The 26,155-nt window shown below is 43.6% G+C and overlaps 1 protein-coding gene across 4 annotated transcripts in view; it reads left to right on the top strand.

Moving 5' to 3' along the window:
- The window catches only part of LOC311504512 (ras-associating and dilute domain-containing protein-like), a 28,124-nt gene extending 5,582 nt beyond the window's left edge, over positions 1–22,542 (top strand). For 3 of the 4 annotated variants that reach the window (XM_084567662.1, XM_084567663.1, XM_084567664.1), the window contains 14 exons: positions 823–1,271; positions 5,369–5,665; positions 5,755–6,138; positions 7,830–7,867; positions 7,961–8,196; positions 8,510–8,622; positions 14,275–14,521; positions 16,547–16,719; positions 18,115–18,259; positions 18,367–18,548; positions 18,970–19,417; positions 19,500–19,717; positions 20,273–20,412; positions 20,495–22,542. In XM_084567662.1, coding sequence (XP_084423788.1) covers positions 823–1,271; positions 5,369–5,665; positions 5,755–6,138; positions 7,830–7,867; positions 7,961–8,196; positions 8,510–8,622; positions 14,275–14,521; positions 16,547–16,719; positions 18,115–18,259; positions 18,367–18,548; positions 18,970–19,417; positions 19,500–19,717; positions 20,273–20,412; positions 20,495–20,588 — 3,164 coding nt within the window. In that variant the 3' untranslated portion in view covers positions 20,589–22,542. Of the gene's footprint in view, positions 1–822; positions 1,272–5,368; positions 5,666–5,754; positions 6,139–7,829; positions 7,868–7,960; positions 8,197–8,509; positions 8,623–14,274; positions 14,522–16,546; positions 16,720–18,114; positions 18,260–18,366; positions 18,549–18,969; positions 19,418–19,499; positions 19,718–20,272; positions 20,413–20,494 lie in introns of those variants that run through there. The other variant, XR_014699627.1, reaches the window with a different exon arrangement.
- The last annotated feature ends 3,613 nt before the right edge of the window (positions 22,543–26,155 follow it).

Genomic DNA, 26,155 nt, shown 5'->3' with positions numbered 1-26,155 from the left:
TTTGCTGGCATGCTGTTTTTCCAGCGGAAAACTGCCAAGCCGCACAAACCAAACTATATTTTAATAGGTCTGCTGTTTCTTTTTCTTTCTTTCTTTTCAATTTCTGCAACAAATTTGGATTTACATTTCATTCTTACTGCCATTAATATGGGTTTTAAATCTCTGAATGTAATGAATGTTGCAGACACAAACTCATTTAACTGAACTTCTTCCAGTGGCACGCCCTGGCTTTAATACTTTACTGTTAGCAGCAGCGTGCTATAAAGATTTTACACTGCAAAATACGGGATGCGCTCATATTTACAAAGAGACAAAAGAGAAACAATAGCCAGAACTTTCCACAGATGCTTGACACAAACACTACATGGTGGTGTGAAGGCGGAGGGTGGACCACGCTCGTCATTTCTATCCGAGGGCCCTGCTGGGGTTGACACAGCTGCGGTCGAGGTGTAAGAGTGCGTCCTGTTATGCGTTTATGAATGGCGCAGCTTGTGATGGCCTTCTATCAGCGTCAGCTCGTGGATGCCTGCTGAGAGGGTGAATTTTTTTTTTTTTTTTCTGTTTCCATGAGCTCTGTCTCTCTTTCCACTGAGGTCTGTTTCCTGTATGAAGCTTCTCCTTGTTGACTCTGGCATAAACACAACACGTGCAAACGACAGGCTCAAACACACTTCACCTTGCTTCAGGAAAAAAAAAAAAAAACGGGTGTTGTCCTATTGCCACGTTCCATAACCCCTGTGCTTTATTGTTTGTATAGCTGCTCAATTTATAGTTTTAACACCGTTCCCAGCCCTCTTATTTGTTTGCTCGTCTCCCTGTTAGGTATCAATGCCCAGGCTCGTAAGCTGCAGAAGAGCCGCTCCAGAGTGACCTCCACCCTCATAGAGAGGACCCTGGGTCGGAGCCAGAAACTGTGGAGGAGCAAGAGTGAGATGGACCTCCTGGATATCGACACCAAACAAGGCACAGAGGAGAACGGCCGGGATCGAGTCGAGAGCCTGAACCACGCGGCAGCGCAGAGCTACGGACGTCCCCAATCAACTCAAGAACAGAATCACATTCACGGCCTCGCGGCTCCCTCTGAGGGGGACGGCGGGTCACGGGCCAAAACAGAGACCCTCTGTCCACCGAGGCCCAGAGGAGAGCGGGAAGGAGAGGAGTCGGAGAGGGAGGAGACGGAGAGCAGCGACGACAACACCACACAGTACTCCATTCACCCTCCTCACGACTGTCCGTACCTGCTGCTGCTGCAGGGCTGCAGCCCCGCACAGGTATCCAAACACACACCTTCTGCAACCGGCCCTGAAAGGCGACCGTCCAATCATAGCTTAGCATCGGCGGCGGGGCAAGTTATGCCTGTCAGAATTTGGCTTTCTCCACATGTTAGTGTGCAACTGTGAATATAAAAAGTTTGATAGAAGAAGGCAGCGTCTTGTTTAGTCCCAGTAAACACTCTAAACACAACAGCAGACGTATGTTAAATTATCTGTTTATCTGCTTACGTCTTTATTCATAGTCAATTCGTCTTCAGTAGAGAAGACAGTAGAGAGAGAGACCAGAAGTAATGAGAGAGTAGAAATGCAAATCAAACTGTGGACATTGTGGTTATGTACAGTCCCATTACCACACCCTCATCTCTATCCAGCATCCTCTAGCATAGTCTAACTTAAGGGCCCGTCATTTACTAAATATATAATTTGCGGTGCACTACTACATACAGTAAGTATATAATCTAATACATAGTGTACACAGCATTACTGTTCCTGAATCATCAAAGTGGAAGCAGCATTGTAGCTGTTCAAAGTGGAGTTTATTTTAACTTGACTCTCAGTTGTGTAATCAAATCTATAATAATGCTTCAAAAATGTAATGAAACTGTCCCTCAGTGAAATGTAGACGCATTTTTAATTTCATTACGGGGCGTGTTTCAACCGATACACAGAAAAAAATACCTCTGCACGCAATCGGGATAGTCCTACAACCAATCAGAGGCATTTTGTTGTAAACATATTCAGCTGTTACTCTTCTGTCCGTCACCACACAACGCCCACACAAACAATTGGACTGTCCTGGCAAAGCTTTACTGGAGCATAATGAGTTCCCAGCGGAGCGACTCCAGACCAACATTCTGCTGCAAATATTGTGTTAGCGGGCGAGGTTGGGGCTATTATCGTCATCTCACTCTTTTGTATCCCTGAGGTAATGAGCGTTTTAGCGTCTTTCAGCTGATAATTATAATTCTGCGGCCCGCAAAGTTCATATTTTGTGGTTATGGGCTTCGACCACTGCTCTTCTGGGGCGCTCCAGTTTATTGACGTTGCAAAAGCTGGCGTGTCATCAATCAAACTTTACTTTCAGGGCTCACAAAGCTACATTACTTTGTGGGATTTTTAAAAAAGCGTAATGCACGACTACTACATCAACTGTGAAATACTTGCCCCAGCTGATTGTACAAGAAGTACCAAAAACCAAACACATCGAACAGGCCTCATGTCCAAGGCTGATATGTAACATTGAAAGTAAGTTTATTTGCCTATATGAATATACACCGATGAGGCATAGCATTATGACCATCTTCCTAATATTGTGTAGGTCTCCCTTGTGCCTCCAAAGCAGTTGTGACTCATCAGAGAATGGACATGGGCCTTCTGAGGGTGTCCTGTGGTGTCTGGAACAGGCAACAGATTATTGTTGGTGGGGGCCTTTGGGTCCTATGGGTTGAGGGAAGGGGCCTCTGTGGATCGGGCTTGTTCTAGTGTGTCCCACAGATACTTGATCCGTTTGGGATCTAGTGAGGCCAGGTCAACACCTTGTGCTGTTCTTCATTTTTTTTGAGTTGTTCCTAAACCGTTGAGTGTGTTTGTGTCAGGCTGCATCCTGATGGGGATGCCTGCTGCCATCAAGGAGTGTCATTGCTACGGGGTGGGGGTGTCTGGTCTGGTCTAGATGGGTGGTACATGTCTAAGTAACATCCAAACGAATGCCAGGTCCAAAAGTTTCCCAGCAGAATGTAATGTAATCAATGTAATTTACTTCTGCTGTCACTGGTCATAATGTTGTGTCATTTCAGTGTATATTATATGAACATGTATGCAAACTAAGTAGCCGGACTAGATACAGTGAAAAAACAGTCCTCCAGAGGACAAGCGGTTACAGAAAATAAGTGAATTAATGAATTCCTACGTTAAGTTGTTAGCTTGCTAAAGTGTTAGCCTCGGTTGCTTCTTCTTATTATTATTATTATTCTTTTCTGGGTGTAGAGTATTTGGGGTTTATTCACTGCTTTCTATATAATTCGTGTACATGTGTGTCTGACAGTGCTGTATGCGATGGAGATGTCAATTTCCCTGCGGGAACCTCCCAAAGGGATCAATAAAGTTGTCTGTCTATCTATCTATCTAGACGCTAACAGTTGCCTAGCAGCAGTGTTCTCCTGACTTACAGCTCATGTTAAAGCTAACACCGGCTATTTTGTGTAGCTAACTCTACGTTCATAATCACAATCTCACAAGTCTCATTTGATGGCAACAGCATTAAACATTTATGGCATTCTCATTGTGGAATTAGCATTTTGTACCAGTTCACGGAGTTAGCATGGAGGTAGCTTCATTCACTCGATCGGCGCCTAGCTCCTGCGGTTAAAATCTTCAGTCATCCTTCCAACGGGTTAAATTTCCAGTCAACAAACAGAACTGAGAGGCCTGTTTTTTGTCTTTCACTAAGATTAAAAACCTGGAATGAAGGGCTGTTATCTTAAAGTGTATATGTGCGGCGTGATAACGGCGCGCTAACGACAAGTGGGGCAGGGCTAACAGTATATTCTACCTCCTGCACGCTGATTTTGGCTTCTTTTCAAAATGTCCATGTGAGGATTGCATTAGATTAAATAATTTTATTGCGGGACATTGTTATGCCTTTCATTCGCTGTAAAACACACAGACAAAAAGCTGTTTTCACAGTGCAAAGAGAAACAGAGGAGATAGTCATCATCCGAAAGGTCTGTGAACTGTACTTAGAGGCTGCATGTGTCAAAACACTGATCAGGAAACAGAGAAAGACAAACCTGCCACTGCTTCCTGACTGATTGCCAGCGCCGTTTTAACGGTGGACAACTGCCACACACAGACACACACAGCTGGCTATTCTCACACAGTGATTTAGACTGCGTCACACTTGTTCTCCCTAAAGACGTATCATGAGAGTATAATCGTGCACCCCTGACAAATACTATTACAACGAGGTTTAGAGACTTTACTTGTGAATTAATTCGGCCGATTAAATCTGTCCAGCTGGAAAAGACGGCCATCACAAGGGGTATGACAGAAATAATAATCCCTGCACATTGTGCTTGCCACTCACCGAGTTTAATAAAACATTGTTTGTCTAATCAGGCTTGGATCAAGGCTGTAATTCTAATACCTTCACATGATCAGACTGCTAAGCTTTGACTGAGGGAGACTGTTGCTACATAGCTGGTGGCGGAAATGAACGTCAGTTCTAAATTACATCCAAAATCTCCCGCTTTTCTCAGTTATGGTCAGAATGGCTGAAGTTTAGACATTCGTTTAAACACATTTCACCTTTCCATAGCTATTTGGGTGGTCGAAGTGGGTCAAATTTTATTTATTTACAGTTGGGATGTCGACAAGAAGAACATTATGACCACCTTCCTAATATTGCGTAGGTCTTGTGCCTCCAAAACAGTTGTGACTCATCAGAGAATGGACATGGGCCTTCTGAGGGTGTCCTGTGGTGTCTGGCAACACAATGTTGTTAGTGGGGGGCCTTTGGGTCCTTTGGGTTGAGGGAAGGGGCCTCTGTGGATCATCCCAAAGATACTTGAATAGTTTGGGATCTAGGGAATTTGGAGGCCAGGTCAACACGTTTTTTGAGTCGTTCCTAAACCATCTAAGCTTTCTGTCTAAACATCTAGACCTGGGGTGGGCAAACTTTTTGGCTCAAGGGCAACACTGGGTTTTAAAACTTGACAGACAGGGCGGGACAGTAGCAGACTGTGAATGACGTGTGAAAAGAGACGATAGACTCTGCTTTAGCAAAGGTTGTTACAGTAGTTTACTGGGATCAATATAACTGCACAGTATTGTAGGAAAAAGAGGAAGTGAATACAGTCTTTAAGACAATGACAGGCTGTATGTGGCCAACGAGACGTAGTTTACCCACCACTGATCTAGGCTTTTAAACGGCGATATTATATCACTGCTGTATGTCCAAGCTGTTGAACTGTCCTCAAACGGCAGAAAACATTATTCCAGGAAATCTAGTAATTTGCTTTATCATGGCTAAATAAATAAAGATTTACACCTACAGGAACAAATCAATGAGTTTATTCATTTATTTTTCCACTCAGGATTTTGTCATCTACCTACTTGTGGGCCCAAACGTTGTCATTGGTCAGCACAGTAATAATGAAGACGGGTCAAAGGTCGACATCCTCCTCTTTGCCACTGATATTCTTCCGAGACACTGCTACTTCCGTCGCCGCTGCGCTGGCGGTCCCACCACGCTCTGCCCGTGTCAGGATGCCGTGGTCACGAGGAACGGCGAAGTGCTCAGAAACGACGTCCAGCTTTGCCCGGGCGATGTTATCGGGTTGGGACAGCACTACCTGTTTCTTTTCAAAGACCCTTTAGGTTTGAAGCAGGCGGTAAGACGATACTCTGCTCCAAATATGCTAGATTTGTTTGTCCTCTTCGACAATTTAAATGTTGTTTTGTTTCTTTCATGGAAATGAAGGAAGTGATCAGCCTTGCTCCTGAGCCCAGCTTGTCCGCCGCTTCCACCACTGCAGCGAGCCACCCCAGAGAAATGATCCTCTGCAACACCTGCATCTCAACCTGCACTGACCTCCAGAGCTCAAACTGCAAACCGTCCCCAGACGGCGGCCCTCCGTTCCTAAAGACTCCCGAGGGCCACTGCCTGACTCTGACCTATGGGACTGACGATGAGGATCACGTTGTCAAGGAAATCGTTGCTATGGGATGCAGCAACGACAGGCCACCGCTGACTGTTTCTTTTTTGCTGTGCTTGTGCGTTCAGTATTCGTCGGCATGTCTTCATACCTCAGACCTCCGCAGGCTACTGCTGCTTATCGCTGACGGAGTTCAGAGTGCCATGTGGGTGAGTGCTACTAAACGATGCACAGTGCATATATATTATATTTACACTGTGTAACCTATTCCTTCCTTTTATGACGTTTTCCTCTCTGAAAACGGCATAAAAGTTGTATATGTTAATATTTTTTTCTACTTTTTCTTACGTGAATCTTTTAATCAGCTTCAGTCCTGATCATAAAATACCAAATATTCAATTCATTTCAGAATTTTTCCCCCCAAGAAACCCACTTTGAATTCGGATTATTGAAAATATAAAGAAAAATTCACAAACACTGGCATATGAACAGTTAAAAAATTGAAATTAACTAAATATTTAGTATTCATGATCATGATTACAAGATTCATGTAAAACAAAAGTATAAAGAAATATTAACATAAACTATTTTAAAGGCTTTATTTTTTTTAATAAGACACTTTTGTCCCTTAGTGGTAACAAGGAAACTTTTTAAAAACACGGTTTGAGGGTTAAAGGGATGATATGCTTGCTTTTTCTTTTTTTTTCTTTTTTTTTAACCAACCTCTACTTGTAAAAAACAGCTGCAAAGCCCTTTGTTGTTGTTGACGTGCCTGCCTACTTGGTGCGCATCTCCACAAAGGGGCTGGCTGGCACATTGTGTATGCATACCGTAAGTTGCTGAGAACACGCATAAGATATGCTCCCACATAACAACAGGGCACGCGAGGTAGCCCCACTGCACGTGTAGTTAAAAGCAAATGTGCATTATTGTTTCAACAGCAGTCACAACTGCTCTGACATCTGATGATACTGAAAGTTCAAATCAGTTGAACTCTCCGTAGCTCTACTCAGTCATAAATCATGATGAACACCAAGACCCAGCTGAGAATGTAAACAGTGAAAAATCTGACTTGAGATTCAGTTAAATGAGTGATGATGAGATAAGATAATCCTTTAAAAAGTTTGTTTTTGCTCCTCCAGAGGTAGGTTGCTGCTTTCTGTAGAGGACAGACATGAACTTTCTAGGAGGGGCTTGCAACTTTATCCAAAACAACGGGATTGCACAATTTCCAAAATGTGCAACAGCAAACTTAATTTCAGCTTTGTTCACTGAGCAGCTGACATAATCCTGCTGTAATTCAATTTGTTAAGGCCATCATTGTTTTGTAACATGGAACCAAAAGAATCACATAAGGCAGGCACTGCTTTTTAATAAATCACCTGATTAACATAGACCAAAGGTTTGTAAGCTTTTGGATGTTAGGATTATGGGGTTGAAATATATTTGGAGAAAAATAACTGCAAAAGTAATTTTTCCTTGTTGCCAAACAAGAAAATGGATGACGGATTATCAGAGAGAAAATTCGAAGAAATGAAACAATGCAGAGTGAAGGCAGTTCATGAGCAGCCTTTATATTTATAGTGTGTTCAATTTCGAAGTATTCCCTCTATGGTCGGGTTTATCGTATGTTGATTAATTTATTATGAAGTTACTAATCAAGTGATTTAGTATTTTACCCAGATGCAAATGATAAACAGCAAACATCAGTCAGAGGGGTACATTAAAACTGATGGGGTGATTAAAGGCCAAAGCACGCACAGACAAATGCACAGAGAAGGGGAGTGGGAGCCCACAGCTCAAATTCAATTTACTCTTCACATAACCATGGGTGTAGTCTACATTTGTTTCCATGTCTCAGTTTGTGTTTACTTCAAAACATCTTCATCTTCTCATGCAGGAGCACACTAAGGACCTGGCTGCCGTTCAACCCGAAGTGTAAGCACACCACACAGGGTTTTATTTCTTCCAACAATCGGTCCTATTAGTCTCCACAGAGGACACAGCAGACCCTTCTCTCTTGTGTTGCAGTCTCAGCGCTACAGACTACCACCCAGAAGACCTCCGGGCCCTCAGCCTGCATGAGGCGATCTCAGGGCTGTGCCCCCTTGTAGTGTGGATGTCCAACTGTCTGGAGCTGCTGCAGTTCATTCAGTATCAGCTGCCTCTCGTTCTGGAGTGGAGAGCCCGAAAAGAGCGGGGACGGGAGGATGAGGAGGAGGAAGAAGAGAGGGGAAATGACGAGAGCAAGGAAGTGGAGAACCTGGGTACGTGATACGGTGATCGTGTGACCGTGATAATAATTAAAGCTGCTGCTCTTGGTTGCAAACGTAAAATGTTTGCACATGGGGGAAGAGCAGATTGAAAGTTAAAAGCAACATTAAGTCTTTCAAAAGAATCTGGGCTGACACCCTCCTGCCATCAGCTTTTTGGACCATTGAAAGAAATGTATAGTAGTAAAGACAAGGAAGACCTTCAAACCCTGTCAAAAAAGGCAACGTTTACTAGTGTCTCTTTAAGTCTACGTTCCGTTCTCGTAAATCTGCAAGATATTTATGCACTTGTAAAAATGTTTTTCAGCCAAGCTGGAGCTTCTCCTGTCTCATGTACGTTCAGCCAGTGAGGAGACGATGGCCGTCCTGGAGGAGGTCATCATGCTTGCCTTCCAGCAGTGTGTGTACTACATTACCAAGGTAAGAAACATATAAATAATTGTATGTTACTGGAGTAGAGTTGATTGCCAAGGCAGTTTTAAAATGTTAGGGCTAACCAAGTATTCATAATAACTAAACATCCACCTTAACCAAAACCGGGTCATTTTGGCCAGCGGAGAAAAGTCTAACCTGGCTTGTGCTGCAGCTACATCTGATTCTCTCGCTGATGATTGTGATGCGTGGCTTAAAAAAAAAAAAAAAAGACGGAAAAAATAATCAGAGACAGGCTGAGAATAAGGAGCCCAGTGAGGCGATCTGACAGCTTTCTAACAGCCCGAGCAGCTACACTGCCAGACCACACTGAGGGCTTTGTGACATGGGAGAGACAGGACAGCAAGGACCTTTGTGTGTTTGCGAGTGCTGGGGGAGGATGAATAGTGTTCGCACAAGCAAGGAGCCGTTTCATTGCAACTTCTATTTTTGGTTAAATAGCTGGGAGAAGAAGTCAGGTACACAAATGAAGAACATGTAGCCAATGTAAAAGATTAGAGCATAAAATAACCAGGAGCAGCTGAATGTCAGCCAGTGCACACTTTACATGGTAAGATCTTAAAGCTGCACTAATCAGTGTTTTCATATGAACATTTGATCAAATGACTATATGAAATGTGAAATGTCCTAGCAGAGAAGGGATAATCTCAGATTCCACAGTTTCTCTCTGCTTTTCTGAGTTGTGTATGGTTTTGATTTACTCTTAGGCCACTCATCAAACTTATTCCCAGTGCAAGAGAGCGGATGTTTTATATGGAAAAGCTCTTACAAGACCACTGTAATGTTGCTGCCCTCCACTAAAAGCGACACAGTCACAAACTTGCTGGTGAACAACATGGACTATATATAAAAATGGACAACTCTGTGACAATAGGTCTCCTGAAGCGCAAGTTTGAAGCCCAGTATGGTGTCTCCGGCTGTCGCCATCTTGGCAGCATTTAACTCCCAGCTGCCACGCCCCTAATTATGTATATCTTTGTTGAGCCTTAGCGCAATTTAAATAGGTGTGTTGTATAAAAAATGTATAGCCGTGAACAAGAAAAGTATTCAGCATTCAACTTCAAAACTCTTTGTGTGTGTGTGTGTGTGTGTGTGTGTGTATCCGTTGTACACTTATTTATACTTGCTGTAAAGTAAGACATTTTAACATGGAGGTCTGTAGGCATTGTCTCGCTTTTGGAGGCCGCCTGAAGTTGTCATTCAAGGAAATGCAATTTTTTGCACTTCCTTGTTGGCTTCGTTTTCGCACACGGAGTTTGCTGCTTGGTGAACACTAGAGGTGCATTTCGTAACTGAAGAGTGTCAGATTTCCATTAAACATAAATTAAAATAATGCTATTTCCAATGTCTTGATGTATGAATAAGAAACTGAATGCTGAATTGAACACATTAGCCATAACAGCTAGTAAGTATTACATGTAAAGCTTGCTCTTCTGCCCCCAAGTGGCCAAAACTTAAAAAATACTGCTTTAATTGAATTGGGAGATGGTCCTATTAGTTGACTTTTTTCTTATTTTAAAGAATAGTATAGTTCAACATGACTGCATGATAGCCAGGCTAGCAGCCTAGTCTTTAAGCTACATGTTGTATATGTCAAGTCCTCTGAACACTGATAGTAAATAGGCAGGTTTACAAACTCTACATGTTTGCATTGTGGTGGCTTATGTTCTGTGCTCACTCAGTTTTCCTTGGAAAGGGAGAAAATAATATGTCATTGTAGCCACACTTTCCAGTGGTGTACACTTTCATTGAAGCACCACACCCATGGAACTATCCCAGGAAACTTTCAGATGAATTTCCAGTTGAGCTGCGTGGGAAGATCAAAACCACACAAAAAAGTACTAATGAGACTATCGACCTATTTACATTCATACAGTGACATTGAACTTACACAACCGTTCCTCCTTCTTAAACAGCAGCTGAACTAGAAATTGCAGCAGACAGCTGAGGTGGATGTCAACTCAGACTCTCCCCCTCCAGAGACCTCGATGCTCCACGAACATCTGTCTGAAGAGCGCAGGGCCATTTCATGTTAACTACTGAGGCATCAGATGGGTTTAGTGGCTAATGTGCCAGGTTTTGTCTGCTTCTATATCAATTTCCCTTACAGGAAGGAAGTCAGTGGTGTGACGATGGACGTCTAAAGAGGAAACTATAGTCTCAGTAGCTGCTGTTCATTTTTCTTCTTTGAGACAGCAGTTTTTTTTTTTTTCATTTTTTTGCTCAGTGAGGATGTGGTTATCTAAGTACCTGCTCTCAGATAGCAGTCATTTCTCAAATCTGCTTGATGAACCAAATGACTTCCAGATGTGGTGTGTCCGTAACTAATCTAGAAATTCTGCAAGATCTTAATTGAAACCTGTGAAAACTTTCCTTTTTTTTGTACACTGTACGTTTGCCCTCTGTCTTCTCTTGTCCAACTTTCCACATCCAACAACCGAGCTGTCTGAAAACTTTCTTTCAGTGTGGTTGAATCTGAAAATTGTTCAGTTGTGCTCATGAGCCAGATCCATTTTATGGCTCGATCAGTTACTTCACTGAAAACGAAAGAGACGCCGCCGTTCAGCAATCTATCTTTACTCCTTGTAAACAGCTCTGAAACGTCTACTGTCGCATTTCTGATCAGCTACATGTAACACACGTAAAACAGTGGTTTAACAAAGAGGCAGTGATAGCTTGGCCTCACAACGTAACTCGGCCTAAACCTAGGTAGGTGGTTAGCCAATAATTAAAAACATGCAAGTCAGACAACATCTGAGTTACTGCATTGCTGCATTTTTCCTCTTGCAGTCGAGGATAGCCAATTCCCTCGATCTTAAAGGGTAACCCTAACCCTAACCCTCATTTCCTAAACTAACACATTGATACAAAATTGAACCTCAACAAACATCCACTCATATTGCAAACCAGCCACCATCAAAAATGTTAAACAATACTGTATTACTGGGATTTAGATCGATTTATAAGTTAGTTAATTGACAGAAAATGATCTGCAACCACAGTGTTTTGATAGCCAAATAACATCCATTGTAACTGCTTTTAAGTGGGGTCACTACTCTCTGTGTTCGCAAATGGCTGGGTTAAACGCAGAGAACGAATCCCTTGCATGTGTGTACATGCAGTGTCGCTTAAAACCTACCGAGCCCTTCTTTCTACATTTCTGCATAATAATGACTAAAACATCAGCAGATGTTCGCAGAAAAGTCCCAAAAGTTGACGAAGCGAAGCCAATCAAACAAATGAAACTGAAATATTATACTCATATTTGTTTATTCGAGGAGATTAATCATTCGTACATGTCTGTGAGTTGCACAATTCTCGTTTTCGGTATCTGTTGCGATCCCCTCGTGCAGCAGTAAAAGTTTACTAAGTTTCCAGTAACTGCTGATCAGTCATCTACAGCGGCTTTGGAGGAATTTTAGCTCATTCCTCAGAACAGAACCACTTCAGTTCTGAGATGTTTGTGGGTTTTATCACATGAACTGCTCGCTCCAGGTCCTTCCACACCATTTCTTTTTGATTAACATCAGGACTTTGACGTGGCTGTTCCAAAACATTCATTTTGTTTTTCTTTACCAATTTTTGTTTTTTTGTGTGTGTTTTTTCTTATGTTCTTGGGCCCACTGTCTCACTGCATGACCAAGTTTCTCTTCAGCATCAGCTCACAGACAGGCGCCCTGACATTTTCTTTTGCAATCTGCTGGTATAATTCAGAATTCATTGATCCATCAATTATGTAAATTTGGCAAATTATCCACTCAAATGTGAAGTTGAGCGCTTCTCTGTGTCCTATTAAACTCAGTATATTTAAGTTTGAGGTCGTTGGATAGTTAGATCGAGGTTGTCCCCACATGTAGGGAATAGTAAACTGGATTTTTTAACCGTTTTCTGATATTTGACAGAAGAAAGAAAATGATGCGCAAGTAAGAAAATAACAGGCAGGTAAATCATTAATGTAAAATAACCCTATTGGGATTAATAAAGCCTTATATATTTTTATTACTCATACATTCATGTGTGCATTTTTAAAGTCGCAAGTAGAATAAAATACCTCAGAATTGTACAGTTCATTTTATATTCCACCTCTACTCCATCATACTACTCTTTTCTAAGCAAAGGACACATTATTATGAAGCGTAATATTTTACTGCCATACATAGGTGTGGTGCACAACTATGTTTGCTGCCAACAAGAGGAGAAGCTATTTTCCTTTTGCTTGGACATTCAGGCTTTCAGACTTAGCTTAGGGCATAGTCTTTGAGCATGTGGCCACTTTTTCTCAGTCTTGCTAGTTAATCGTGCCGTCCATCATGGCTGTTGTGGTCACTCCGCGGAAGGCTCGAGGAATGCGGCGGAGTCACCGGTGTCAATCTTCGGCTTTAACCCGACTGCGGCCTGAAGATTTATTTTAGCAGCCATCCTGTCCCCTCCGTAGTAGGTTCAGAGAGTTTAGCTGACAGTGATTTTTGGCAGCTCTTAATGGAGCGTAGCCCGCCTGATCCAGGTTTCAGCAGGGATTTCGAAGTTTCACATGAAAGACCGAGCTGCATTACCTCAGCTTACCTCCGTGTTTCATCTTCCATTTACCAAGACAGACGGTGACATTGTAAATCTCCCGTCTTAAATGATCTAAATCATGACGGAAGCGGTGACGGTTTCTTAGATCTCTGTTTGTTTTGGGATGTTGCATGGTCATCCATGCGTGTGTGGGTTGTCGCTGGAAAACAAAAGGCGCCACTGGTGAGCGACCATTCCCGCCGAAGATTGTGTTGTGATGAATATATGTGCACTTTAACAGTCTTGTGGGCGGACTGTGTGTTTACTTGCACCATGAATGCACAAATAGGCTTAAAACACACTTTGTTTTTTTGACTCCAGGCTAATACGTGCCACGGATGCATGTGGTAGTCCCAGAATCCAGTGCTCTTAAATGAAGGAATCCTCTCTGGCTTGGCTCCACTAAGAGACATTTTCCAACCAGCAGCACTTGCGAGATAATTTGGCTTAATGCTTTGCCATTTCCATTGTCTCCGTTGGGCCTGTTCGTGTTCAGCCTGTCCTGGCTGCCGGGGCCTTACAGTAAATGTAAACCGATCTGCTCAGGGTGAATTCCTTCAGAACTCTTCACTCAGCAGTCCTTGTTGCAGCACCATGCCAAGCCCACATGAGCCATATTCAACTTTTTAGGAATGTGGATCCACGGCTGGCGCAGGCCTCGGATGCTTGGTGGGTGTAAGAGTGAGATTGGAAGGGAAGGGGGATGTCTGTGTACAATTAGCCTGAACAAAGCTGTCGTTGTCCGGGCTCCCGCTCAAGAACACCAAGGACCTTTGGCTGAAAGGGAGGAAATGTTAGAATCTCTGCCTTCATTTACTTCCGCAACCGCTGGTTGTGTCAAACTAATCTTGTATCAGCTCTGCTATAGTGTGAGAGACAGACTTGCAGAGGCAGTACGGGTGGTCCGAAATCTGGGTTAGAGGGTTACATGTTCTAATTCATCCCACCACTGATTAGAACATCCACCACACAACGTTAACTTTTCCAACCTCAAAGTGACCCACAGGAATTGTCAACAATCCTCAGCTCCACATGAATGAGTGAGTCACTCTTAGCTGCGCATTCTCTTTTCCGTCTGACCAGGTCCTCTACCCGATCCTGCCAGGACTTCTGGACTGCAACCCTTTCAGGGGGACTGGGGAGAACGCTCGGGTCCCGGGCGGCGGCGGACTGCAGGTCCCTGGGGAGATCCAGCAGGTGGTGGAGGTTCTCACCGAGAGCTGGACGCTGCTCTCAGACTGCCAGGTCCACGTGGAGATTTCCTCTCAGCTCATCGGCTACCTCTTCTACTTCATCAATGCATCACTCTTCAACTCACTCATGGAGAGAGGTATCAGCAAAAATAGTAGAGAGAAAGTACACGCTCCGTGGCCAGTAGTGGTGTAGCACTGTCCATATCCATCCCCAACAGTCCAACACAGGATGTTTGGTTTAAGTCTAATTCTAATAATTACTGTCAGCAGTTACCTGTAATTCAAGAATTCTCAAATTACATGTAAGTGTCTCGTTAACAAGCCCTATTCATGTCAGTTTAAGATGGGCAACACCCAGATGTTCCTGTTAAAACCCCTACTCCAGTCATTTAGAAGTGATTTAGCTACTTGGATGAGTGGCGAAACGTCTTCAAGGAACCCAACAAGTCCTTTGATTTAGCTTGTTTTTTCTTCATCTACCATGACCTGGATCACTGAGAACCTTCCCAGACATTAATGCCAGTAATTTCACCTGGAACATTTTGCCATTGCACCTCTTGTGTATCAAATATCGCATGCTAGCAGTATTAAAGCTGGGCAGACATTTCAATGTTTTGGACTCTTGTACAATGTACCCTTCCAGCGTGCTGCCTAAACTTAGTTATCCCACCCTTTCAGGCTGATGTAATTTAACTTTTGAGATTGTCAGATTATCCAGTTGATCTTTTGTTTTAAGGTTTTCCCTCATGACAAGGCCCAAGGTTATGCTTATTCAGTGAGTCATGGTTGATTTGAGTGACAGGTGGGTGACTCGCCCACTTCAGCTTCACTCACACTCCACCTCTCTGCTCATTTTTGAATAAGCCAGCAGTTAGGGGGAGTCAGTAACCTTGCCAAGATGGGAATGGGTGGAGACGCCACACTGAGCTTTCTAACTGCTTTTCAGGAAATCTAAGGGTAAGGTCAGGGAGGGTTCATCCATCTATGTATCTAGTCATTGATGCTGGATGGATGGAAAAGTTTGATGAGTAATAAAGAGCAATAGATATATAAAGGGCAGGGCTTTCATGTGTCCACTCCGGATTCAACTAAGGCTGCTTTGACAAACTGAGGGCGCCACTACTAAATTCATAAATAATGATTATACCTGCAGGATTTCATCAGTGGAGCTCAGAGTAACATGATCCAATGTTGTAATGATAATGCTGTCATTCGTTCTGTCAAATATGTTAATGGTACAAGCTTCTGTGCCTTTGGTTTAATTCTGCACTGGTGCCGTACACCATGGTACATCACGTGTGGATAAAATATACAGTGTCCCTACATACACCGATCAGGCATAACATTATGACCACTGACAGGAGAAGGAAATAACGCTGACCATCTTGAGACAATCCAATGTTATGCCGGGAAACTTTTGGACCTGGCATTTGTGCGGATGTTACTTAGACATGTACCACCCACCTAGACCAGACCAGGCACCCCCACCCCATGGCAACGACACGCCTTGGTGGCAGCAGCCATCCCCAGCAGGATGCAGCCTGACACAGGCACACACACAAAAATTGTTTGGGAACAACTCAAAAAAACATAAAAAAACAGCACAATGTGTGGGAGTGTGGGTGTGGGATGCACTGGAACAAGCCAGATCCACCCCTCCGCCCCTCCCCTCAACCCACAGGACCCAAAAGCCCCCGCTAACAACATTCTGTTGCCAGACACCACAGGACACCCTCAGAAGGCCCATGTCCATTCTCTGTTGAGTCACAACTGTTTTGGAGGCACAAGGGAGACCTACACAGTATTATTATCATAATGTTATGACTGATCAGGGTACAGGCTAATTTAAGCGCTCAAGGCCTCAACTGTGAGTATTGGCTCAAAGCCATAGTCATGTTTAGCTGTGACGGCCCTGCTCCCTAGTGGCTGTCATGAGATCTGGCAGCGTCTGACTTGTTGATTTGCTGTTTTATACGTATAAGGATAGGATATTATAATGTGCACAGGTTGTCTGGAATAGCAGGCAACCCATTCCCTAACATCATCACTTGCAGAGTTATTTACAAAGAATTGCATGGACTTGCTGTGGTGTCGACCCAAATGATGACCACAAACAAAAAGCTTCTTTTTTAAAACGAGTCTTTGTCCCGATATGTTCACAGGCTCGGAGCCAGGCTTCTACCAGTGGTCCAGAGGCGTGAGAATGAGGGCCAGTCTTGACTTGCTCCTGGACTGGGCCCATGCAGCAGGACTGGGAGAACTGGCCATGGAGCACACACACACTCTCTCGTCGGCTATCAATCTGCTGGCTACGCCTAGAAAGAATTTAGTGCAGGTAAAAAAAAAAAAACACACACACACACATCACCATCTGCAGTGTTACGATTATACAACTATAAATCATCAGCGGACACATAGCAGGCAGAGGACTGAATCATACTATTTCAGCTGGGTGGACTGAAGAAAAAAAGATATACTGAAGCCATTATGCTTGTCTGGCTTGTCATTTGTAGTCCAGCAGGAGTACAATTTTATTTCTACATGAAAAATAATACAACTAAACAGTGCCCTGTTATACCTTAAAAAGTCAGTCTCAATTAAGTGTGTTATTTAAGCAAGTGTTTTTGACTACTATTTCAAGCAGCTGTGGTTTTAGTGTTTAGAACCTGCAGTTTAAAAAAAGGAAACTCATAAGTTTAAAATGTAGAGGTTAAATTCTGCCTTGAAAGCTTTCCCCTACTTATATGTTTTCACAGTGTCAGTGACTTAATTGAGCCATTCGTCTAGCAGTATCTAGTATCGACTCTCTTGCTCCCACTGTAATATTTCAAATTCTCCACATGCAGCACTCAAGGTTAACAATAAATCCAGAAAAAGGCCTGAAGTGAGCGCAAACATTAGTCTGCAGGATGAATTCGGGACCAATCAGGTTCCTCCCTGGTGGTACTGTGTGATAAGGCCTAAAACATTCCTGCTCCAAGTCATCCAGACAAGTTGAGCTTGACGTGATTGCTGGCCTTGGGTCCAACTTCCTCAGGGTCAGAGACCACCACTTACTTCAGATGTGTTCACATACGCATCAGGGTATCCTGGTTTTGATCGTATTCTGGATATATCGTTTTCTTTTTTGTACTTCTGCACTTCCAGGAAGAAAGTGTCCTGTAGCCTGTCCTGCAGAAATGAATATGTCTGCAGTTTTTCTTATATTATATATTTAAATCAAATTTAACTTTCATCTTCAAAAGGCAAAACTCTGTTATGTCCAGAATTGGTCCAAAATTGAGACAATTCCAGATTAGTCTTCGGCTTGGTGAATTATTTGGAGTTGGTTTATTTACCTTAATGGCTGTTTCCCTCTTAGATTCCAGATACGGTTCCTTTCAAATATCTGTAGGTTATTTGTATGGATGGAAGGAATCCAATAGAGAGCGTTTTAAAGACCTAAAGCAACTTGTCACCAAAGCCACGTAGTGTACACACATCTTCCAGCGCTAGTACTGTTATTGAATTCTAGCTCCCGTACTTTTTTCTGGATCTTGTGTTTCTAAAGGTATCCTTACAAATGCCAAACATTATCTTAACTGCTTGTTTTAATTAAATTGTGTTTAATGGACAAAAGTTTTACACGAGAGGAAAGAATCGTGCATTTTTCTTTCCTTTGGACATGGCCAATATCATAAATGTGCACCATTCGCTGAGGAATAGCCCGTGTGTGTGTGTTTGTTTGCAGACATCTTGGGAGTCCCTGCGCTCCGACTACCCTGCCCTGAGTCCTGCCCAGGTGAACCACCTGCTGAGCCTGTACAGCCCAGCGTCTCCCTGCAGGCACACCTGGACTCCATCAGCGCAGGACCAAGCAGCAGCACACAAAACAGGTGAGAGGTCCACATACTTACCTGTGTATAGTCATCTGTAATATTCTCATAGGAAAGGTTTGCTTTTAATTTCCTTAAATTTTGCAACACACCCATTGCTTCCTCAGCTGACATCCTGGAGAGCTTTGACACCCATCATCCACTGGTGCTGCCTGATGGGGGTTACCAGCTCCAGCTGAGAAGGCCAGTCACAGACTCAGTTCTGAAGGAGCAGCTGGAGAAGCTCAACGAGTTTATTTACACACTCTCTGACTCGCAGCTAAGTGCCACGGCTGCCAAAGAGCACCAGGTACAAGAAATGTTTTTTAGGCTTTTTGATCTGCATAGCAATACTGGCCCCATCCGTTATCTAAAATTACTTATCCTTAGAGGAGTACACCCAGTCTATCACAGGGCTAACACCAAGAGACAAACAACCATTTACACTCACATGCACGACTACAGCCACTAGTGGTTAGAGCCACTAGGTGTCATGCATGTCTTTAGAATGAGGAAAAAGTGGCCCCCAGATGGTCGTCGGGTCCAAACCCAGAACCCTCTTGCTGTGAGGCAACAGTGCTAACCACTGAGACGACATGCCGCCCTGTTCTAATGTTGACAATGCCAATTTCGTCCAACTGCCCCCAAAAAAGCCAGACTACTGTGTTAAACCAGTTTTCAGATAAGGTTATTAAATGTGTCCTACTTATCTAATGTTGTTTGTCCTCCAGGATGTTACCATTCAGATGGATGCTAACCTGACTAAGGTGGACATCCTTCCAAACGCCAGTCTGGAAACCTGTCATACATCAGCAGTTGAGCTGGTCTTATCTCAGGCGACTGTCCCACACCACACACCTCCTTCTACTACCTCTCCTCTCATACCTCCATCCCCGCCATCGCCGTCCTCTCCTCTCCTCACCCACCACCTGGATGAGTTCAGCTCCTGTGGCGCCGTCATCTTATCCCAAAAGCTGAGGAATCTGGAGCTGCAGACCAGAGAGACTGAGACCAGTGAGTTGAGAAGGTCGGTTCTGGACCCCTCCTGTCTCCTCACCCCACCTAACACCCCGCAGCTAATGGATGCCGTTGATCAGGTGAAGGCAGACCAGGAAAAGGGGATGAAGACTGATGGTGAAACAATTCCCTGGTGCTCTGATGTAGACACACACGATGAAGGTACACAAAGAAAAGACACGTCCATTCAGGGCTCTTAAAAAACATGTAATGAAATTAAACACGACCTTTGTTTTCTCTGCAGGTGGATTAGTGTTTGAATGTCTGGCTGCACTGAAGGTAGACCGTTTGAAATCAGACTGCAGCAGCACGAAAAGACTTGCAGAACTTAAAGAGGAAGAAGAGGAGCAGGAGGAGGAAGAGGAGGCAGACAGTCAGTATGATGACAACAACGATGAGGTTTTTTGCCTGGAGCTGGAGCGAGGTGAAACAGGACTTGGTCTTGCTCTGGTTGACACAAGTGTGAGTGAACGAGATCCTTGTAATTCTAATCTTACACAGCCTTGTTGTCATGACAATAAAACCGCATTTTCTAACCAGCCTTTTAGTTTGAGATGTGTAGTTTGGCTGCACAGCTGAGACGCGGTACGTAGCTATCGTCCTTCGAGTGATCAAAAATACTTTTGTTACAATAAGAGCGTAGAGAGGTTTCAGTTAGCTTTCATACAATTGGGCTGCATATCCTTGCCTGTTATTGATGCTTGCTGTCTTGTGATAACCTCATTATAAGCTTCTGACACGAGTCCAGAAGGTGAGTGTAGTGAAAAGTAGCCTGTTAGCATTTAGCTAAGTACAGTCTCAGAGCTGCTAGCATGGCTGTTGACTTCTTCACTGCCAATAATGTAACTTTTCTTTCCCCAAACTCCGCTGAAGTCCACCTCAGCACTACAGCTCTTTTCATTTAGTTTATAATGTGCCCCCATTTAGGTCTATTAACTATATTTTGTGTGGTGCTGGACTTGAAATTAGAAAGTGTCTTTGACTGGGCAGCTCATCACATCAAACATATGTCTCCAGGACACTCCGCTGATGGTGAAGGGCATCTTCATCCGCACAGTGGTCCCAGACTCTCCTGCAGGCAGAAGTCAGAAGCTGCTTCCGGGAGACAGGATCATGGCCGTTAATGGAATCAGTCTGCTTGGAATGGACTACCAGGGGTATGAAGTCCAAAAGACCCCAAATTCTAAAGTCTAATAATGATGAACGGCTTTATTTACATTTGTTTCACCTCTCTTTCAGTGGACGGGAGCTGATCCAGTCATCTGGTGCCAGACTGAGGTTACTAGTGGCCAGGTCAGACTGGATGGCTAAGGCTGTACGGAATGAATGCTGACACATTTCCTCAGAGACTATTGATGCAGCGTTGGCACTTGAAGATGTGAGACTGTGAGAGGTGGCTGAATATTCCAGTTCAGGATACAGACGTTGATTCATGCAAAAAAAAAGAAAAAAGAAAAAGAAAATGCACTATGAATGATCCTGGTGGAACTGGGTGCCAGGTTTTAGATTCTCAGTTTAGTTTTGCAGCTTTTAATCTTACATCGTAATAGCATGGATTATTGATGTGTTTGTATAATACTGTTTTCCACTGAATGAGTCATTTGGACTTCAAACAGGAAAGAGATTGCCTTGAAACATTCTCAGTTTGCTTGGTATGGATGGGCCCGGGTTGGATTCAAACCGCTATTTGTTTTCTTAACACCGCCTTTCAGTCCAGCCCTCGTTTAAGCATTACTTTAAACTCTCAAGCCAGTGGTAAAAGACTCAAATCTTTCCATGCACCAACCCTAAACCCAACTACCAGAGGGACCACAGGGGCGAGAAACCACAGGGAATACCATAAACAGCTGCTACCATGGCGGTGCTGTTACCAGCCCGTCCACAAGCACGCAGGAATTAGTAGCTGGTCGCCCAACAAAGGTCAGCTTCCACTTTACCAACACAACTGAATAGGTCCTCTAGGAGAAAGGAGGCTCCCTACAGGATGCTTCTGTGATGAAGCATAAAAGCAGGCTACATGGAAAGTTGGTCTGCTATTGCGGTTACATCAGAGCACTGGTAGCCTGACTCATTTTTCTATTGAAAACAACAAGCACCAATTCCGGTGTACAGTCACTGCATCATTATTGCTTTTCTTGAATTTGTGTTTTCTTCTTGTTCATCAACTGGATGAAATTAATGGATGTGTGATGGTTGCTAAATGTTGAGGATGACGAGCCATAAAAAAATATATCAACACATTTGTGGTGTCTGTTTTTTCATGCGTTTTTTCTTACAGGTCGGCCCAAAGTACACAGAAGAAACCAAATAATCACAGTTGAGGCCTTGAGCGCTTAAATTAGGTGGTACCCTGATCAGGCATAACATTATGACCAACTTCCTCATATAGTGTAGGTCTCCCTTGTGCCTCCAAAACAGTTAAGCCCAAATTATGCTTCCGCGTTGACACAGCGCGTCCGTGCGTACGGACCTATTACGGACCTATTGCGTCCTTGCGGACCCCCGTGCGTCCTACGCAAGGGCCAGACGTGCACCTCCCAAAAATCCTCGACGCGCGTCGAGGCGACACAACAGCAACGCAGCAGCAACGCAGCGGCATTGGCTGTGATTGGTCCGCTAACTACATCCGCTGGAGACCGCTTTTCCGGTTTCCACTCATAAACATCATTGTCTCCTTTGTCGTGCCCTAATTTGCAATAGAAGTATTTCTTCCTCTGCTTGAATAATTTGGAGCTCCAACGCCAGTCTCTCTGTCTCGGTGTCCATCGTACACTGTGACTACGACAAAAGCCGGAAGGTAAATAACGAGGCGAGATACGTCACAAGAGTCTCGGTCGGTCGGTCACAAAAAATCATAGCGCCCTCTACCAGTGTGGCATGCATTTCGACACGTAAACCCCACGCAGAACCATCACGGTCTCACGACTGCGTCCGAGCAACTGCGTGGCCATTGCGTGACCATTGCGTGATCACTACGCGGAAGCATAATCTAGCCTTTAGGACTCATCAGAGAATAGACATGGGTCTTCTGAGGGTGTCGTTAGTGGGGGGCCTTTGGGTCCTGTAAGTTGAGGGGAGGGGCCTCTGTGGATCATCCCACAGATACTTGATCATTTTGGAGGCCAGGTCAACACCTTGTGCTGTTTTTTTAGTTGTTCCTAAACCATTTTTTGTGTGTCTGTGTCAGGCTGCATCCTGCTGGGGATGGCTGCTGCCATCAAGGAGTGTCATTGCTATGGGGTGGGGGTGCCTGATCTGGCCTAGGTGGGTGACTCAAAAAAAGTACATAGTGGTTGGAGGTTTGCTGTAGTAAGCAAGTAAGTACTGTTAACAAAAAGAAGCCCAAATGTGACTGAACTGGCAACGTGCTGCCACTGAATTTATTGATTTACTTAAGTATACTTTGCTCCCCAATTAAAAACGGGGATGTTTACTGGGACAGGCCACCACTTTATTTTAAAGCATAAGCTGATTCAGTTGAACAGTCTTTATGTCTTAAAGCGAGGCTTGAAGTCAACAAATAGTGTTTCCATAAACATTTGTCTTAAATTCAGTCATCAAGGGAAAATTGCGCTTGTTATAAAGTCAAAACTGAAGTAATGAAGTAAAAGATTTGAGGGATTCAAGCTCTACTAGTGTTCCAGCTTTACCAAGTCAGTTCAAACTTATTCTGTCTCTGTAAGGGGGTGATTGTACAGTATGTCAGTATGCAGCTGGGACACGATTTTGGTTTACAGAACCTTTCTGGTTTATGTTTGTAATCACAGGAGTATTGACCAGTCATGTCTGAGCAAGCTTTCTTTGCATGAAAGCAAACAGTCTGTGTGGAGGATATAAGTCACCGTCATAGTCTACTAACGATGAAGCTAACGCGTTATGTCTGTCAAGAAAATACCTCAAACACAGCCCCTGTAGTGGTGTTTAAACAGTTTGCAACATGTCTGGTTGTAGATGTTTCCCTCTCAAGCCCGACCCCATTCTTGTGCCTGCAGATGTTGAGTGAGAAAAATGTCAGTCACATGGAACAAGTAGGGGCAGACATACATTATCTACTAGCCAGATATTTGCTGGCTTCACTGGAAACCCGCAGCATACTGCTCAGAGGCCAAGTCATCAGAAGATAGTCCACGGGGTCCCAGATACCAAGTATGGAGATATGGGGGTCTTCAAAGAATGTCGCAGGGTGCTGGAAGTATTCTTTTGAAAGGGGTGCGTTGGTGTTGGTGTTCTCAGGGTGTTCAGGTGATTCGGGAAGAGACGAGCTGAAACTTGTCACGACTCTACAATAATTCAGCTTTCTGTAACACAGTTCCATAATGCCTTCAGGAACTGGATGTTGGAATGTGTACTGTAACATTTCACCAACTTGACATTGAAAGTTTGGGCGCCCATCTGAAATAAATCAAACAGAAACGCACCCACACTGGAAGTTGCAGGTCCTCTGATGCTTTAAATTTGCAGGGGCAACGTATTTCTGTGTTTCTCTCTCTCTCACTCAAAAAAGTGAACTCTGTGAGTTGTTGAATTAAATAAATGATCCTATTTTACATTTAATTAACATTTCTGTGTTTGGTTTTAAAACCAAGTCTACTTTAATAAGTGTAACTTAAAATTAAAACTTGTCAAAGCAAAAAAAGCCAGCTAAGTAAATTCAACATAACACTGTTGAGTGAATTGCACAATCACAGTGAGAATGTTCTAGATGGGTTTCTGAGCATGCTCAGAAGCTGATTCCACAAACTCCACTGTTGCTGTGTGAAAATTGGCCGGGTGGATGTGTTCGGTCAAGAACCTGATTTCATCAAATTGGCATCTATCTCTGTCTAAGTATATTTTTTGATGTTGGAACATTCGTGAATGGTTAGAGAGAGGTTTTGCCGGTGCTACTACTTGTCTTGGGAAAATCTAGCATATATGAACACATGTTAGCTCATGCTAGCTGTTCGTTTGTTTTGTTTGTGTTTGTGGGCCCTGCGATGGACTGGCGACCTGTCCAGGGTGTACCCGCCTCTCGCCCGATGACAGCTGGGATAGGCTCCAGCAGACCCCCGCGATCCTTAACAGGACTTAGCGGGTACAGAAGATGATGAATGAATGTTTTGTTTGTTAATAAATAATATTTTTCACATAACTAAGGTGTTGTAATTTGAATTTACTTAACTATATTGTTGACATAACTAGGTTTAGTAAGTCCAACATTAATCACCAACTTGATAATAAAGACAACTATGTAAGTACTGATTATTCAAGTCAGTTAAGTTGGAACTACAAGGAGTTGTTCAGTTGGTGTTACTCAATGCAGCTGAGTTACATTTACATTAGTGAGTTAGGTCAGTGTAATGAATGCTTGTTAAGTTAGCTGAACACTGCCTGATCAATTAAGGCTAACTTGACCAGATAATATTGAAATTACTTAATACAGTCTTGTTGGTTTCACATAAGTTTATTATTTACTCTGTATTAGTAGTATTAAATTAGTTTGAACACAACACATTCATTCATTCATTCATTTTCTATACCCGGTTATTCCTGTTAAGGGTCGTGGGGGTCTGCTGGAGCCTATCCCAGCTGTCATCGGGCGAGAGGCAGGGGTACACCCTGGACAGGTCGCCAGTCTATCACAGGGCTAACACAGAGACAGAAAACCATTCACACACACACACACACACACACACGCACACACGCACACCTATGGCCAATTTAGAATCACCAATTAACCTAATGAGCATGTCTTTGGACGGTGGGAGGAAGCCGGAGTACCCGGAGAGAACCCACGCAGACACAGGGAGAACATGCAAACTCCACACAGAAAGGCCAGCCGGCCCATGGATTCGAACCGGTGACCTTCTTGCACCGGTGCTAACCACCTCGCCACTGTGCCGCCCTGAACACAACACAGTTATGTGGAAATTGTTGACATAACTATATTAAAGGTGACATAGAATGATTGAACGGGGTATTTATCCTTGATCTGTGATGTGACATGCAGACAACAAAATTTTGGTTGGGTCTGTAATGCCTTAGAAGCTTCCTAAAAACCTCTCTCAGAAAGCTATATTAGGGTGGGGGATTTTAAACGCGTGGTTTTGCACCTATTTGGCGCCCCTTCGGGCTTAACTGGCAACCTCATTATGAAATGCAAGCACTTGACGCTGATTGGCTGCATTTGCTGCCACTCAAAAGAATGTAAACTTCGCTATAGAGAGCCGAAGTCCCGCCCCTCTACTTACCGAAGGGAGTTTTGGTCGGTTCTGTACGCGCCAGCATGCGGGACTTGTAGTTCGTTTAATTACGTATTTTCCATAGCGTTTTACTTAACTATCTTGCGACAAACTGTGACATTCTTGACATGTAAAATCATTTTTTATTCTGAAAAACAACATATGTATAATCCAAGGCACAAGTCGATCGGGACCAGAAAATAATTTATCTTTCGCCATAGACTGCCGTTCACAAACGAAGTAGCAGTCTGTGGTTGAATGTAGTTGGAATCCGATTATAAATGAACAGCAGCCACGCATCTCGTGCATTTCTTTCGGTGGGAATGTAATGGAAAGTTTGCACACCGCTTGCACAGCCTGGAAGAGCACACCTCGGAACGCGACTCGCCATTTCGCCTTGAACTCCGCAAGCACTGCTGCAATGTACTTCCCGTTGGAGGCGAGAGGGCGGATGTATGCAAATTATTTTGAAGGGGAGGGAATTGAATGAGAGTGGGGGGGCAGTGAGATGCATTTTACGTAATATGTATCCGTTGTTCAGATTGGGCCATTTTCTGGCTGACATTTCTAAAGGAGGAATTTCTATGAAGCGGAGATGTTCAGAATGTCTAGCACTTTTCGTATGTTCGTGAATGCGGGCAGACTACCGTTATTCAACTAAGACAAGGTAAAAACGTTT

Source organism: Chelon labrosus (assembly GCF_963514085.1).
Source record: "Chelon labrosus genome assembly, chromosome: 19".
In the NCBI taxonomy this organism is placed as follows: domain Eukaryota; kingdom Metazoa; phylum Chordata; class Actinopteri; order Mugiliformes; family Mugilidae; genus Chelon; species Chelon labrosus.
Note: the sequence above shows the minus strand (reverse complement) of the source record. Positions and strands in the feature narration are given on the sequence as shown.